At 43.6% G+C, this 18,362-nt stretch overlaps 1 protein-coding gene across 1 annotated transcript in view; it reads left to right on the plus strand.

Moving 5' to 3' along the window:
• The first annotated feature begins 3,461 nt into the window (after positions 1-3,461).
• LOC135543978 (transient receptor potential cation channel subfamily M member 3-like) overlaps positions 3,462-18,362 on the plus strand; it is a 94,850-nt gene continuing 79,949 nt past the window's right edge. Inside the window, 7 exon segments of the mRNA XM_064971680.1 lie at positions 3,462-3,606; positions 7,126-7,220; positions 9,094-9,203; positions 11,592-11,793; positions 11,942-12,155; positions 13,015-13,139; positions 14,185-14,356. Of these exon segments, the coding sequence (XP_064827752.1) occupies positions 3,462-3,606; positions 7,126-7,220; positions 9,094-9,203; positions 11,592-11,793; positions 11,942-12,155; positions 13,015-13,139; positions 14,185-14,356 (1,063 nt within the window).

The following is an 18,362-nucleotide window of genomic DNA, read 5'->3' on the forward strand; positions in this document are numbered from 1 at the left end:
AATGATGTATCTTGTCCAAAACCCATGTTTCAGAAAAGCAGAAAATATTGCAGTTACGATAGTCCCGTTGATAGCAAATCTGCGATCGGAGGTCAGCCATCTTATTATCAATAATATTTGCCAATATAATGGAAGGAATAGGTGGCCGGTTTTCCCTTTGCCATTATCTCGCCAGGACTACGCCTCTCTTTTTTTGCTGGCGTTTCCTCGTGGGTAGCCCGAAAATTGGGGCAGAATTACACAGAGCCCACGGCAGATGAATTTGAAGTTGATGCTGGAATTCAAGTTAGTAACTGACGATTTGATGTTAAAAAGTTGTTGATCATAAGAAATAATAGCGGATAGATAAACGTCAGAAAAATCACAGAATAGCAAAGTTGGGTCGGAGCTCGCGAGACAGCAGCCATACTGTATGGCACCATCGTACAGATTGAATAAGCTAGATGGCCCTCCTCTGAAGTGGCCACGTCCTCTCTAGGCCCAGGGTTGAGGGCAGGTTTAGGTGAAATACATACACATAACTCAGCTCATGAGATGTGAGATGTTGATGACAGGCACCTGGAGGCATGGGTCTAGAACTTTCATTGGGAGAGATGTTTGCAACCCACCCCTCTATTCTGTCGCCTTGCAGAGTAACCAGCTTGCATTCTTCCAATGCAATGACCTTGACCAGAGTGGGCCTATGAAGGAGCGATAGTGTGAGAATATGTGTGTGTGTGTTTATGTGCATATCTGTGTGTGTGTGTGTGTGTGTGTGTGTGTGTGTGTGTGTGTGTGTGTGTGTGTGTGTGTGTGTGTGTGTGTGTGTGTGTGTGTGTGTGTGTGTGTGTGTGTGCGCGCGTGTGTGTGCGTGCACGTGTGTGCGTAATGAATCGGAGACAGTGCATGGAGTTTATGTCAGGGTATGCTAACAATAGTGCCTGTGTTCTATTGAGTGTGTGTACACTTGAACCATCATGGTGTATTTCAGATCATCTCCTGAAATTTTCCCCATTAAAGCATTACAACATGCTTCCAGGTGTTTTCACACAATATTGTTCACTTTTCCACCTGTCCCCACTCTGTGTAAAAGCATTCAGGTCACAGCAAAATCAAGTAAGGAAGACAACCATTTGGGGTTTTGTTTGGGGTAAAAGGGCCTTGAATTCTCCTCTGGTGAGGCACATTAGATGCATTAGGAATGGAATTTCAACACGACAAACACATCCTCACAACGCTTAATCCAATCCAAATTCATTAGGAGAAAACCAACGGAATTCTTAATCTGTTTGTGTGTCCTGTTTATAATATCACAAACACTCTTGCTCAGAGGAATAGAGTACTGTCTGGCTTTTGTTTTGATGTTGGCATCCATTTTGTGGCATATTGAACATGGGAGTTTCAAGAATCGGAAAGGCTTTGTCTGAGAGTTTCTATAATGTCCTTGTAAAGAGCTTTGACTGTGTCATATCATTAGCTGCTCTCTCCACTCCCAATCCCAGTATTGACATGGAAGCTGGTGATGCTGGCCACCTTATGAATGAGACTGAGGAACTGATCTCATTCTATAGGACCATTAGGCTAGTGTGTCTGCAGGTTTCCTCAATTCTAATTGGCTCTTTGAAAGTCACTGCTCACAGACTCAGCCTTCCTGACGTCCCAAGAGACCTGTCACATTCTGACTGTGGATTCTAACGGGGCCTGTCACAAAATCTGTATATTATTCCCAGTAGAACTTGTATATAATCTAAATCTGAGTTAACACAGACCATCACACAGAGAACATCTACACTTGTCTCAACTGGACTGGTTCAGATTTGATCAGTTGTGTTCTGATTTTAGAACTTTGAGTTCTCTCGAAATCTGTGACTCTAGATAAATTGAATACATTGAATCCTCAAAACTGAGAAAATCTCAACTGGATTTCATTACCTGGCCACACTGCTCGACTCAATAATCTTTTTCATGTTGTTTAACTTGACGGGGTCAAGATGCCATCAATACTTTGCAAAATTATACACTAGTAGAATGCTATAAGTAAAATACACATTCGATATCTATGGTGAACTCATGATACGTTGCCAAATATACTTTTTTCCCTCCCAGCCATTTCTTTGAATGGAACGTTTCTCAGAGGGCAGGTCGGTTGGTGGTAGATGCTGAGGTCAAGCTGTAACACTGCTCTTTTGTAGTTTAGAACCTGTCTGTTCTTGGTCTCCTAATCCAGGGACTATACAGATTTAAAGTAATCTGGGCAAATTTTAATTAGTCTTAACAGTGGGGAGACCAGGAAAATAATACTCTAATCTGCACTAATTTAAATCCTACTCAAACAAACACACATACAAAGGGAATTGTGGGAAATACACCTTTTGTTTGATTTTTTTTTACCAAGGCAAGTCAGTTAAGAACAAAGTCTTATTTTCAATGACAGCCCAGGAACAGTGTGTTAACTGCCTTGTTCAGGGGCAGAACAACAGATGTGTACCTTGTCAAAGAAGCTAGTTAAATAGTTTGTTGTCTTGCAAATCTGCCAATATGAAAACCAAATTCAAAAATATCAGTTGCTGAAAACAGCTGGTCAAACTAGAAAAACGTGGGAGGATTTGACAGCTTTAGTGGCAGAGGGGACAGGAGAGGTTTATCACTCACTGCGTTTACAATGTACCAATTTCATTTTGTGTGGTTGTTGGTTTAGCTTTCTGTAACTTTGTAACAAGTACGGTCTGCGTTTGTAGGCGCATATATTATTGGCTCATGATTGCAAGGTGTCCCGAATTATTTTTCAACTGTCCCATTATCTGGTTTTAATGTCCATTCTAGAATGCCCTTCCAGACAATCAGAAATTCGATTTCAACAATACTGTGGTATAATGTTATAATAATCTGGCTAAACCCAAGAAGAATGTCCCCATTACTCAGAAGTGGTTTGTGGTGTCAAAAGCTGTTATGTGCTGCTCACACACACCAGGAGCTGCACAGTAGCTGTGGAGGCCGGAGACAGACAGGTGTGGTGTGCACTGATAGAGAGGACACACTGCAGTGCATATCTGAGTGACATGGTAGTCGGGCTTAAATGGCCACTCTCCCTGGTGGGCCATCTCCTTGAGGGAAAGATGCCCAACGCCATTACAGGCATAACTAGAAAAAATACATATTTAAGCATCCATAGTGGAGGGGAGACTTGTAGTGGTTTTACAGTAGAGAAACGTCAGCAGTTGTATTGTTGTTCTACATGTACCAATTGTGCATGTTTGTATGCGACTGTATCTATGTGTGTGTGTGTGCATGCATGATGGAAATGAACAGAGTTCCTTCTCTGATACCGTAGTGAGGGATTTTTTTTTTGGGGGGGGGGGGCTTGTGATTGGACATACGGAGGTCTTTCTGATCAGGCTAATCCCCCTACAACACCAGACACACACACACACACACACATTCCAGTGGGCTCATAGGGCCACAGTGGCTCTGGTTTAGCCCTAATGTCCTTAGGCTGCGGGGTGGACTGGACAGGCCTGGTGTCAGGATCCAGTGAGGGTGTGAGGTTTAGAGATATAGAGATGCCCTCAGCACTTGCCCTGCTTTTCACAGGATGCTCCCATCAATGCAGCACAGCAACACACTCAGGTAAGTGTCTGGCTCAGGTGTACTGTTTTTGATGTACTTTATTCTAGTCCGACAGAGTCCCTAGTGAAGGTTCTGATGACAAAACTTACCGTATTCTAATAACAAAGAAATGCTTTTTATTGAATTAAAATGTTCTTCGAAGAGGGTCTGAATAGGCTTATCTCTCACGCCTGATGTAGTCTCATAGAGAACAGCACAGAAATAACACATTCTCTGCGCAGAGACATGAGAGGAGAAACTGTTGTGAATTCTCACTGTGGTGCAGATTTTTATTGAATGGTATTTTGATGTAGCCTAGACTTAACTACCGCAAGAAACTGAAAATGATTTAAACAGAAGGTTCTATTTGTTGTTGATCCATTGTCTTTGCTCTGTATCCCGGAAATGTTTCTATATTCAGTTCAATTGCTGCAATTTGTATTCATTGGGAAATTATTTTTTATTTTTTTCAAGAGATTCTGTTTGCTAGTTGCCTTCCTTTGAATAATTGATGTACCTTTCTACGAACAGAATTTAGTTTTAAAGACTGTTGTGGACACAGGAGAGTGCATGAATGATTATTATTGTGATTTAAAAAAAGTGTAGTCCTCTCAAAATGAAAAACATACTGTTCTGACTATAACTCAATGTTAAATCATTTAGAAACAAATATTTTCTCTCAAATAGACAACAGAACATCTTTTTTAATTTGACCCTTTATTTAACTAGGCAAGTCAGTTAAGAACAAATTCTTATTTACAATGATGGCCTACTCCAGAGACGCTGGGCCAATCGTGCGTCGCCCTGTGGGACTCCCAATCACGGCTGGATGTGATACAGCCTGGATTCAAACCAGGGACTTATATGAACCCTCTTGCACTGAGATTCAGTGCCTTAGACCACTGTGCCACTTGCAGCCCACATGTTTATGTGTTTCCCTGTATGCTAAGCTAAGGGTAAATGTGTGTGGTAAATGGTTCTGATGAGGACATAGCAGTGATGGTGTAAAATATAAAAAGCTCAACACACATCTATTAAGGTTGAAGTTATTTATTTCATAATTTTTTCCCCAATGCTTTTCAAGACACAGAAATGTATTCGCATGTATCTTCTTCAGTCATGAGTCACCTAACTGGGATAGTCAATTAAAAGAAGATGCTCACCCAAGCCTTTTAGTATGGATATCACGAAAGAAGCACAATGGAAATTGTGCTTTGACATTAATTGGAATCTTCCACTGTTTGCATTTGTTCTAGGATAAAGGAAAAGTCATGGAAAAGACAAAAATAAGTTTAAAGATACTTTATTTGATATACATGGTAATTAAAAAGTGTGAAGTGCAATTGAGACAAGTAGCTAAGAATCTAATCCTATGGCTCAGTGCTTCCGCCAACGCTCCAATTAGTTTGACAGCAATTCAGTTCTAGAGAATATTTTTGCACAGTAAGAAAACAGATGAAGAGAAATCCATAATTTCAGTGACATTTCTCCAGAGTTCAGACGTAATTCTCTTTTTATTAATATTATTATTTTCATTTTCATGAAGTTAAGTACAAATAGCATTCTATGTCAACCAAAGAAGAAAAACATGTTGCATACCTGCTCAATGTATTAATGTTTGTTTATTTTGGAACAGATCAGTTAGACAGTTGGCTGTTCATTTGATGTGGTGTTTGAGCAGACTCCACACTAGTATTAGCAATGAAAAAGAGAGGGAGAAACAAGGAGAGGGAGAGAGAGAGAGGGGGAGAGGGCGTGGAGAGAGAGATAGAGTCTGTAATGTTGTCTTGACCCATGACAGGTTGTCTGATTTCCCTTACTCACAACCAAGACAACCAAGACACTACCAGCCAGCCAGCCTGACACACACAAACAAACACACACACACACTACACACACTACACACACACCCACACTACACACAACACACACACACACACACACACACACACACACACACACACACACACACACACAACACACTACACACACACACACACACACACACACACACACACACACACACACACACACACACACACACACACACACACACACACACACACACACACACACACACACACACACACACACACACACCGTCTTTCCCATGCCTTGGCACTAGTTGGCAGACGTCAGGTATGCACCCCAGAGACAAATCTTAATTACACAATGGGGTTTGGGCCACCCCATCATACCATGTCAAAACTCATAAACAAAACCAGTGAGACGGAGACAGAGAGAGAAAGCAGGGGGAGACAGAATGATCAATATACTAGAGAGAGAGATACAAAGAGAGAGAGACACACACAGCGAGCGAGAGAGAGAGAGAGAGAGAGAGAGAGAGAGAGACACACACAGAGAGAGAGAGAGAGACATAGAGAGAGAGACACACACAGAGAGCGAGAGAGAGAGAGAGAGAGAGAGAGAGAGACACACACACAGAGAGAGAGAGACATAGAGAGAGAGGGAGACACAAAGAGAGAGCCACAGAGAGAGAACCACAAAGAAGATTGTGGAGGGTCTCCTTTTCTACCCCAGGGGTGGTTTTCTGTTGTTTGAGGCTTTGGCACAGGTTGTGTTGTGTTTTCTGTGTTGTGTGGTTTTCTGGTCTTATCTTCTTTTTACTGAGAACACGAGAGCAGCGCCAGTAGGCTCATACCAGCACTGTCACGCCTAATTTTGTCAAAAACGGGAGGGAGAGATCTACTTTGTGCTTGTGCGCAGCGGCGTATGAATACATTGGTCGCAGCCTGTCGGGGGAGGGGAGGGGGGCTGCTTGCTGAGTCATCGCGGTCAGATTGACCTGTGTAAAGTGGCCCCCCTACCCCTCCCCTTCCCGTGGCTTGACTTGTTCAGAGTAATGGTTAATCGTGGGAAGTCTGGTGTTAGGGTAAGTGTGCCTGTGTGGAGGGAGGCCTGCCGGGGGTTGGAGGTCGGTGCCTGAGGGGGTTTTGGCGTGCCGTGGGGGGACAGGGCCAGTCAAGCAGAGAGACAGTGTGTTGTTCTTTTTCTGACGGAGGGGAAAAGCCCTGTACAAGCAGAGCAGGCTGGGAACAGGGGACGCAAATTCTCCCGGAATAAAGCAGAGAAAAGTCCTCCTTTTGTTTTGTCTTGTGGTGTTCCTGCCACAGCTGCTGTGGGTTTTGGGAGGCTCGGTTCCCCTCCTCTAGTGTCTTTTAGCTGTCCCGTCCTGCTGTCGGGAGGCGACAGAGTGTTCCGGACACTCCTACCATCATACTCATCTCCACAACACCTCATGTCCACTAACACTTCCTGTGTGGATGGGGTCAATGTGCATCTTTGTACAGAAAATGCTTTCACTTTATATCCCCCCAGCGGTGTTGTTGGAGTCCAGGCTCTGTTCACCAGGCTCTGTTCACCAGGCTCTGTTCACCAGGCTCTGTTCACCAGGCTGTGTTCACCAGGCTGTGTTCACCAGGCTGTGTTCACCAGGCTCTGTTCACCAGGCTCTGTTCACCAGGCTCTGTTCACCAGGCTCTGTTCACCAGGCTGTGTTCACCATGCTCTGTTCACCAGGCTGTGTTCACCAGGCTCTGTTCACCAGGCTGTGTTCACCAGGCTCTGTTCACCAGGCTCTGTTCACCAGGCTGTGTTCACCAGGCTCTAGCAGGGTATAATTGACTCTCTCCTTCAGACCCTGCAGTAGACATGACAGCCGCATGCCCCGACACACACACTTGTTTCCATTGGCTGTCAGTTGTGCTGTAATCCCATGGAAATAAGGAAATAATTCATATTCATGGACTCCGCAGGAGCAGGATGAAGAACTTCACATTTCTGAGAAACAGAATTTACTGCCTGGGTGCACAGACCATCCGCTTACTCTGCACTTTATCTCAATGGGGAAGTAAACTATACTGAACAAAAATATACACGCAACATGTAACAATTTTAACGGTTTTACTCAGTTACAGTACATATAAGGAAATCAGTCAATTGAAATACATTTATTACACCCTAATCTATCATTTCACATGACTGGGAATACAGATATCTGTTGGTCACAGATACCTTAAAAAAGGTAGGGGTGTGGATCAGAAAACCAGTCAGTATCTGGTGTGACCACCATTTGCCTCATGCAGTGAAACACATCTCCTAAGTATAGTTGATCACGCTGTTGATTGTGGCCTGTAGAATGTTGTCCCACTCCTCTTTAATGGCTGTATAAAGTTGCTGGATATTGGCGGGAACTGGAACACACTGTCGTACAGGTCGATCCAGAGCATCACAACTATTTTCAATGGGTGACATGTCTGATGAGTATGCAGGCCATGGAAGAACTGGGACATTTTCAGCTTCCAGGATTTGTGTACAGAACCTTCCGTCATGTGGCCGTGCATTATCATGCTGAAACATGAGGGGATGTCGGTGGATGAATGACATGACAATGGGCTTCAGGATCTCATCACGGTGTCTCCGTGCATTCAAATTGCCATCGATAAAATGCAATTATGTTCGTTGGCCGAAGCTTAAGCTTGCTCTTACCATAACCTCACCGCCACCACGGGGCACTCAATTCACAATGTTGACATAAGCAAACCACTCGCCCACACGACGCCACATGTCTGCCATCTGCCTAGTACAGTTGAAACCGCTATTCATCTGTGAAGAGCACACTTCACCAGCATGCCAGTGGCCACCGAAGGTGAGTGAAGACAGATCAAGACCCTGGTGAGGATGACGAGCACGCAGATGAGCTTCCCTGAGACAGTTTCTGACAGTTTTTGCAGAAATGATTTGGTTAATCAAACCCACAGTTTCATCAGCTGTCCGGGTAGCTGGTCTCTGACGATCCCGGAGGTGAATAAGCAGGATGTGGAGGTGGGCTGGTGTGGTTACACGTGGTCTGTGGTTGTGAGGCCAATTGGACGTACTGCATGCACATCTTTGATAGTCATTTCCAACACAATTATTTATTTTTCTTTATTTAACTAGGTAAGTCAGTTAAGAACAAATTCTTACTTACAATGACGGCCTACTGGGAAAAAGTGGGTTAACTGCCTTGTTCAGAACAACAGATTAAAAGTCTGTCATTCTGCCCCCGAACAAGGCAATTAACCCGCTGTTCCTAGGCCGTCATTGAAAATTATAATTTGTTCTTAACTGACTTGCCTAGTTAAATAAAAGTAAAATTAAACATTTTCAAGACCTCAAATTATGCATCTTAAATAGGCCTAGTCGATATCAGATAGGAAACCTGTGGCTTGTATCTATGCACTTCAAATTCTGCAAGAGCTAACTACCTGGTTCTTGAAGAGAATTGGTCTCTGTAAGAAAAACAAAATCCTTCTTCCCATTCTAATGAATAGTTGTTGTTGTTTGGTAGAGAAAGGCCTCTTATCTTCCCGGGGCCGACTGGGCTTCGACTCAGACTGGGGCTTAGCTGGGTACTAGCTGCCTGCATGTCTCCTGATGTGCCGCCTGTGATTCTCTCGTCTACCTCTCTTAAGTTAAGAGTCCTGTGGTCTGAGTTTGAGTAACTAGCTGACTGAGCATCTTCTCTTCTCTCCACAGGCACAGAAATCGTGGATTGAGAGAGCCTTCAACAAGAGAGAATGTGTTCATATCATAGTGAGTGCCAAAGACCCCCATAGGTACGTGAAAAGTACTAAAAGACAACTTTGTTGTTCAATGTGAATGGGAAATTCATATTTTTGCTGTCTTACACAAAATATACAAAGGTATGTGGTAACCCCTTCAAATTAGTGTACACGGCTATTTCAGCCACTCCCGTTTCTGATGTGTATAAAATTGAGCACACAGCCAGACAAACATTGGCAGTAGAGTGGCCTTACTGAAGAGCTCAGTGACTTTCAACGTGGCACCGTCATAGGACGCCACTTTCCAACAAGTCAGTTCGTCAAATTTTCGTCAAACTGTAAGTGCTGTTATTGTGAACTGGAGACGTCTAGGAGCAACAATGGCTCAGCCAGAAGTGGTAGGCCACACAAGCTCACAGAATGGGACCGCTGAGTGATGAAGCGCATAGTGCTTAAAAATCATCTGTCCTTTGTTGCAACACTCACTACCGAGTTCCAAACTGCCCCTGGAAGAAATGTCAGCACAAGAACTGTTCGTCGGGGGCATCATGAAATCGGTTTCCATTGCCGAGCAGCCGCACACAAACCTAAGATAACCATGCACAATGCCAAGCGTTGGCTGGAGTGGTGTAAAGCTCATCACCATTGGACTCTTGAGCAGAGGAAATCCGTTTTCTGGAGTGATGAATCACGCTTCACGATCTGGCAGTCCGACGGACAAATCTGGGTTTGGCATATGCCAGGAGAACGCCACCTGCCCCAATGCATAGTGCCAACTGTAAAGTTTGGTGGTGTAGTAATAATGGTCTGAGGCAGTTTTTCATGGTTCGGGATAGGCCCCCTAGTTCCAGTGAACGGAAATAATAACGCTACAGCATACATCGACATTCTAGATGATTCTGTGCTTCCAACTTTGTGGCAACAGTTTGGCATGACAATGCTCGCGTGCACAAAGCAAGGTCCATACAGAAATGGTTTGTCAAGATCGGTGTGGAAAAACTTGACTGGCCTGCACAGAGCCCTGACCTCAACCCTTTGGGATGAATTGGAAAGCCGACTGCAGCCAGGCCATATGGCAAACATCTGTGCCCGACTACACTAATGCTCTTGTGGCTGAATGGAATCAAGTCCCTACAGAAATGTTCCAACATCCAGTGGAAAGCATTCCCAGAAGAGTGGAGGCTGTTATAGCAGCAAAGGAGGGACCAACTCTATATTAATGCTCATGACTTTGGAATGAGATGTTCGACGAGCAGTTGTCCACATACTTTTGGTCATGTATTGTATGTTAGTCCCAATCTCCCGGACACCACACAAGGCATAGTGGAAGCAGCATCCAAAGTAGCTGTGTTCAAAATTAGCAGCAATGTTAAATATTTCTTAGCCAAATCAACTCAAGGACTTGTTTGAAGTAACATAAAGGTGATTCGCCCCCAAACAATGTACATTACATGGTTGCCCCCAGCTCCCCAAATGATTTGTAGCTAGAGGTGGCTAAAGTTAGCTGTTTAAAGAAATCAGAACTGTGGATTACAGTCTCTCCTGGCCTATATAATACTGCCAGGGTAAGGAACCATATAACTGTAATGTCTAAAACACCAAAAATTCACCACACACACAGTCTCATTCACATTTTATTTTACATTTATTTTAGCAAGGGAGCCCTGCAGATGTTTCATTCTCTAAAAAAAGGAGGTATCTCTAAAGGACCTTATTAAATATATGAATATTTAATGAATCTGCCATATGTTCTGCATAAGTGGACATTCAGAACAAGCATAACAGACACACAATAAAATGCTGTGAATGACCAAAATCACTCCATTTCTAGGGAGCTACATCACACTGACATAAAGCATGCTATTGGCAGAACGTAACACCTGTCACAGACATATTTCTGCATTAAAGAAACCAAGAATGATGCTTTCAAAAATGACATGTAATGAAGCAGTGAACACAGAATAAGTAAAGCTCTGGAGGGAAACGAGGGGGCTCCAGGATCAAATAGTTACTCATCTGGAAAAACTGGGTCGACGACATGCAAGTGAAGAGAAATGTGTTTTTTCTTTGATCTCAGGCCGGTGTTTACATCATCTCAGAATAAAGATTCCAGTTGTCTGCCCTCAGGGACTCATGTCTGGACCTGTCACATTTCAACTCCATTATGTCCAATGTATGTGACTATTGACTACTAGTATGTCTAATGGCTATGATATTATGAGCGTAATTCTAGCACATTTACAGAGGCTTTATCAGAGATTTGTACAAAGCAGAGAGAGTGGGCTGCATGGGGTTTGTGTGAACAGCCTTTGAACTCCATTCTCTCACAGTAGATGAACGGGAACCTGCCCGACATGTCACTTCCTCCTTCCCAGCTCTAGCAACGTTCAGAATGTTTCACCTCACCTCTGACTACCTGTCCCCTCTCTTGCGCCTCCCCAGGTGCTGCTGTGGCCGTCTGATTGGTCAGCACGTTGGCCTGCCCCCCGGCATCTCCTCCAGTCAGAATGACAAGACGGAGCGTCTGGCGAAGAATGACAGCCTATCAGAGAAATGGTCAATCAGCAAACACACCCAGCTCAGCCCCACCGACGCCTTCGGAACCATTGAGTTCCAGGGAGGCGGCCACTCCAACAAAGCCATGGTGACCACTTTATACCTAGGGTTGAATGATATAACACATAAAGGGTGGATAGACAGATAACAAAATATCTCTCATTGTAATCTATATTACACGTTGATGCTATACCAAACAAATGACAGCTATTGGTTATTTGTATGATCATTTGCAGTATGTGCGTGTGTCCTACGACACCAAGCCAGACCTCCTGCTGCACCTGATGACCAAGGAGTGGCAGCTGGACCTTCCCAAGCTGCTCATCTCGGTGCATGGGGGCCTGCAGAACTTTGAGTTGCAGCCCAAACTCAAACAGGTCTTTGGCAAGGGCCTCATCAAGGCTGCAATGACAACCGGAGCCTGGATCTTCACCGGCGGGGTCAACACAGGTGGGCTGGGTGGGTGGAGGCATGAAAAAGGCCCACTTAGTGGGCTAATAACAACCACGTGCTGGGACGTTGTTACCCATTAACCCTACGCTTCTGTTTATCACTGCTCTTGCGTTGTGTTGTGGGTGTGAAAAATCAATACTAGTGTTAGTAAAAAAATAAAAATAAATGCTCAGCCTAACCTTGACCCTAGCCACAACATTACATTTGGGTTTAATCTGGTTGGCGGGTGGTAACCTTGAAGGGTTAGGTAACTGTATAGATGTAGGTCATAAACAGAAGAGAAGAGAGAAAAGACGGGCAGAGGACAGAAAAAGAGGTGGGGAGATGGGAGGGTGAATAATTGACGGAGAGGAGGATTTCGGGGACAAAAGGAAGTGGACAGTGAGTGTCAGGTAGAGGGATGAAATGAGATTCCCCTCAGGTGTGACTGGGGGGAGAGGAGAGCGATTGAGAGAGGGTGGTGGGGCTGAGATATACCTTTCTGTCGCTCTGTCTCTGGGTGCGGTGTAAATGTTTTTATGTTTTAGTCGTCTGTGTATTATTTATCTAAGATTACTCTATGTATCAATCCTGACAGAATGGCCCTCTTTCTTCATCTCTCTTTCAAACACACGTACAACTCTCACTCACATGCATAATCTATTCTCTCTCGTCTCACACCCATACACATTTTCCTTCACACACACACACTCTCTCTCTCTCTCTCTCTCTCTCTCTCTCTCTCTCTCTCTCTCTCTCTCTCTCTCTCTCTCTCTCACACACACACACACACACACACACACGCACACGCACACACACACACACACACACACACACACACACACACACACCCACACAATCACAAACATACACTCAGGGGTGATCCGGCATGTGGGTGATGCGCTAAAGGACCATGCCTCTAAATCTCGGGGGAAGATCTGCACTATTGGCATCGCCCCCTGGGGCATCGTGGAGAACCAGGAGGACCTGGTGGGAAAAGACGTAAGTTACAGTGTGTGTGTGGGCGCGCGTGTGTGTTTGTGAGTCAAATCAAATGTATTTGTCACATGCTTCGTAAACAACAGCGACATGCTTACTACGGGCCCTTCCCAACAATGCAGAGAGAAATATTTAACATGAGGAATAAATATACAATGAGTAACAATAACTTGGCTATATACACTGTTAGAAAAAAGGGTTCCAAAAGGGTTCTTCGGCTGTCCCCATATGAGAACCCTTTATGATTCCCAATTAGAGGCAGCTGGTAATCGTTGTCTCTAATTGGGGATCATATTTAAGGAGCTGTTTTTCCCACCTGTGTTTATGGGATATTGTTTTGAGTTAGTGCACGTAGCAACTCTGTAGTCACGGTTCGTTGTTAGTGTATTGTTTATTTCTTATTGTCTTTGCTTAGTTTCACTTTCTAATAAAATATGTGGAACTCAACATTCGCTGCGCCTTGGTCCAATATTTATTCCAGCGAATGTGACAACAGGGTACCAGTACCGAGTCGATGTGCAGGAGTACGAGGTAATTGAGGTTGATATGTACATATAGGTAGGGGTAAAGTGACTAGGCAACAGGATAGATAGTAAATACTAGCAGCAGACTTGGTTCATCAGTACTGCTTGCCGTTCAGTAGCAGAGAGAACAGTCCAGGACTTTGGTGGCTGGAGTCTTTGACAATCTTTAGGGCCTTCCTCTGACACCGCCTGATATAGAGGTCCTGGGTGGCAGGGAGCTTGGCCCCAGTGATGTACTAGACTGTAAGCACTACCCTCTGTCGCGCCTTGCGGTTGGATGCCAAATCAGTTGCCATACCAAGCGGTGATGCAGCTTTTTGAGGATCTGAGGGCACATGCCAAATCTTTTCAGCCTCTTGGGCTGCCTCATCGCTGTCAGTGATCAGGCCAGACACTGTTGTGTTGTCAGCAAACTTAATGATGGTGTTGGAGTTGTGCGCGGCCACGACTCCAACACTAGTTTATTATATTCAACTGCTGAGTAAACAAAATATGTTGATGAAAACTTTGTTGTGGTCCAACAGGTGGTCCGACCGTACCAGACCATGTCCAACCCACTGAGCAAGCTGACCGTGCTCAACAGCCTGCACTCCCACTTCATCCTGGCCGATAATGGGACCACAGGGAAGTACGGTGCTGAGGTCAAACTCCGCAGACAGCTGGAGAAACACATCTCCCTGCAGAAGATCAACACACGTAAGTGGAGCTCGCCACTGTCAATCACACCAAAAGCCAATGACTGGCTGTGAAAAGAAAGGGAAATACCTGCACAGTGCACACTGTTCAAATGACAACCTCCCAACATTGCTGTATTTACTTCTGGGAGAGTGGTTCATTAAATATTGTGCAGGTATTTCCTTCACATCCCTTAAGTCATATACCGGCTGGATGTTGGTCACTGCTAAGAACCAATGACTGTCCAATCCTAGACCTCCATTGCTCTTACAGTGAAATTTCGTCATAGATCTCCAGTGAGATCATGGCATCATGATGAACATAACATTATTTAATGGCCCAATGTAACAGCTAGATTGCAAATGAAGTCAAAACATACTGCGGGTTTACTCTGAATATTTACACTTTATCTGAGGTGTCCAGTGAGCAAGCTGTTCCTCGTTGTCATTGTGTATCGACACAAAACCACCCCTGTAAACATGCTGAGTGAACCAACAGTGCCTTTATCTCCAACTGATTGAATTGGGCCCCCGAAGTACTACCATTTTATCAGGTAGGTTAATTGAGTTCACATTTCTGTTTTAACAGAGACAACCTGGCCAATATTCCATGTTCATGGTAGGTAGGCTGTCAGATTTAGCCCAAGGTGATTCTCCTCAAAAGGCTTTGAAACTGTCCCTCTCTCTCTGAGGTTTTTCACTCAACCAAGTATTTAACCACCTGACACAGCTCATCATCACCTCAACTGAAGCCAGTAATCCTCCCCTTCCACTCCCTTGTATGTATGTGTATGTGTGCACGTGTGTGTGCACGTGTGTGTGCACGTGTGTGTGTATGTGTGCAGGTGTGAGTGTGTGTGTGTGTGTTAAGAGAGAAATAGGTCTGAAAGGTTTTTTACTGATGCAGAGCTTGTGCATGTAATCAACACAGCCACTGCTGTCGATGAGAGCACAATGAATGATTTCAGATGCTCAGAATATATCTGTGTTAGTTGTATATTGCACAACGGTATTATTCCTGAAGAAGGATTGTGTGCTCCCCTGTGTGAGGACCTTGTCACATCAAATTTATCCGACTTCAATTTCCACTGTATCATGGAGCCTGATAGCCAAAATAATTTGCATAAACATAAAATAAATGATGTGCACATCTCGTTGCCTCCACTCTTGACATAGACTTCTCAATTGTATGATTTCAAATGGAACAAAGCCAGGAATGAACCTGCATCTGAAAACTGTTTCTTTCAGCTATAATTGATTATCTGTCTGCTAGTTTTATCAACAAATTGCCTTATTAATGATTTATTTTGGGTTTTTTACCCCCTTTTTCGTGGTATACAATTGGTAGTTACAATCTTGTCTCATCGCTGCAACTCCCTTACGGACTCGGGAGAGGCGAAGGTCGAGAGCCGTGCGTCCTCCGAAACACAACCCAACCAAACCGCACTGCTTCTTGACACAATGCCCACTTAACCCAGAAGCCAGCTGCACCAATGTGTCAGAGGAAACACAGTACACCTGGCGATCTTGTCAGCATGCACTGCGCCCAGCCTGCCACAGGAGTCGCTAGTGAGCAATGGGACAAGAACATCCCTGACGGCCATCCCTGATGGACTCGAAACCAGAATCTCTAGTGGCACAGCTAGTACTGCGATGCAGTGCCTTTGACCACTGCGCCACATGGGAGGCCCTATTCAAGTTTTTAACCTTTATTTAACTAGGCAATTAAGAACAAATTCTTATTTACAATGATGGCCTAAAAGTATTCTATGCTTATGAATAAACTGAAGCAAGGCAATATTTCCCATTTTGCACAGTATACCTTGTGGAAATAGGACTGCTATATCACATTTTATGACTGCATCATCCCCTTTTTTCATGTAATTTCTGTCCATAACAGGGAATTGGTGCCCAGTAGGCCTATCCTGTTTGAGTAAATTGATACAATGGCTGCCTTTTCCAATAATGTTGCACTAACGCTCAGGGCCTGTTTCCCGAAAGTTTCTGAAGGCTAAGTTCATCATGGATCTAACGTTTTTTTGGAAACCGGCCTTGTCTGTTTGTACTGTCAGTCATCCAAACTCCTTCGTGCCCTCACCTTGCCTAATGACTCCATACATTCCCCTGTGTATAACTTCACATACCATGTCCTGTTACACTACAAACACTTATGCAATGTGATACTGTATTATTGGTATCCACATAAATGTCAACATGTTTCAACATGTATATAAAAAAAATAGAAAATGTTGTGAGCATTCAACCCTGACCTTTTGACTGCATCAGTGTTGTACTTTTTAAATATCCATCAGATACTGCAGAGTTTATATAGCCCCTGTTTTTACCATCCAGTCAAACAGACAAAGCCGTAACCCTAGCCCACAGGCTGAGATTACACTCACAAATGGCAACTGTGAAGTCAACAGGAAGCAGGAAGAGATGTGCCTTCTTTGTCCATCCTGTCATGTGACCTATGGGCTTCCCTTTGTCATCCTATGCCTGGGCTCATATAAAGGGGGCTGGGGAGGCAAAGGGACGCCCAGTCGTCATAACAGCATCCCAACCGACCATATATAGCGTAATTAACAACATCCTCAACTAACTCACCATCCCCAAATCAAGCAGTCCACAAACCATTCCAAACCAGAACAGTAACCATCACTACATTAATAGCATCTTTCATCTTCATTTAAAGCCTGGATGCATTTAACTAATTCAGTTGTTAGAAAAGCTTACTGCTGGTTTGTTGAGTGACACTGATAGTGTAGTGCTCAAATCAAATCAACTTATATTTTTCACATGCGCCGGAGACCTTACCTTGAAATGCTTACTTACATGCCCTTAACCAACAATGCAATTTTAAGAAAATAGAGTTAACAAAATATTTACTAAATAAGCTAAAGTAAAAATAAATAAATAACAATAACGGGGCTAACCACCAGGGTAGTGGTGCGCGGGTCAGCTGTTTGTTCACCCGCACCCACCCGCAATCGCTAATAACCCATCCGCAACTGCCCGACTGTATGTAATAAAGTGGATATCTGAGGCCTGCACACAAACCTAACCTGCAAATATAGAACATGCTCTTTAGGCTACAGTCAAAGACTGCAGAACAAACATTTTTATAGGTTGTACAGACATTTTTTTGCCTGATTTTAGATATGTTTCTGCTTATAATTTCCAACATTTTGGTAGGCTATTTGTTAGTCAGCTTGTTTATAATTAGATACTTGTAGTTTATCTTTGTTGCCCTAGAAGACAAAATAAACTCTTGCTCAACAGAATAATGCAATAGATCGATAGAATGAATGCGTCAATCTAGTTGACATCGGTAAAGTTTCTCTGTCATCTTTCGCGGAGCAAAGACATTTAGATACTGGGGAGAAAATCAAATAAAGCAAAAATGCCCAAATGACATCAGTTTGACCAGTTGTAAGGAAATAGAAAGTAGTGAAAATGACCCGATGTGTTTCTGACAAGGTTTCAGTTCGGGTTCGATACATATTTTATGTGGTTGAAAATCTTTCAGCTTTTATGATGCTTTTATGATTTTTTATTTTATTTATTTTATTTCACCTTTATTTAACCAGGTAGGCCAGTTGAGAACAAGTTCTCATTTACAACTGCAACCTGGCCAAGATAAAGCGTAGCAATTCGACACATACAACAACACAGAGTTTCACATGGAATAAACAAAACATACAGTCAATAATACAGTAGAACAAAATAAAACAAAAAGTCTATATACAGTGAGTGCAAATGAGGTAAGTTAAGGAAATAAATAGGCCATGGTGGCGAAGTAATTACAATATAGCAATTAAACACTGGAATGGTAGATCGGCAGAAGATGAATGTGCAGGTAGAGATACTGGGGTGCAAAGGAGCAAAATAAATAAATACCAGTATGGGGATGAGGTAGGTAGATAGATGGCCTGTTAACAGATAGGCTAAGTACAGGTGCAGTGATCTGTAAACTGCTCTGACAGCTGGTGCTTAAAGCTAGTGAGGGAGATGTGAGTCTCCAGCTT

This window comes from Oncorhynchus masou, chromosome 1 (assembly GCF_036934945.1).
Source record: "Oncorhynchus masou masou isolate Uvic2021 chromosome 1, UVic_Omas_1.1, whole genome shotgun sequence".
Lineage (NCBI taxonomy): Eukaryota > Metazoa > Chordata > Actinopteri > Salmoniformes > Salmonidae > Oncorhynchus > Oncorhynchus masou.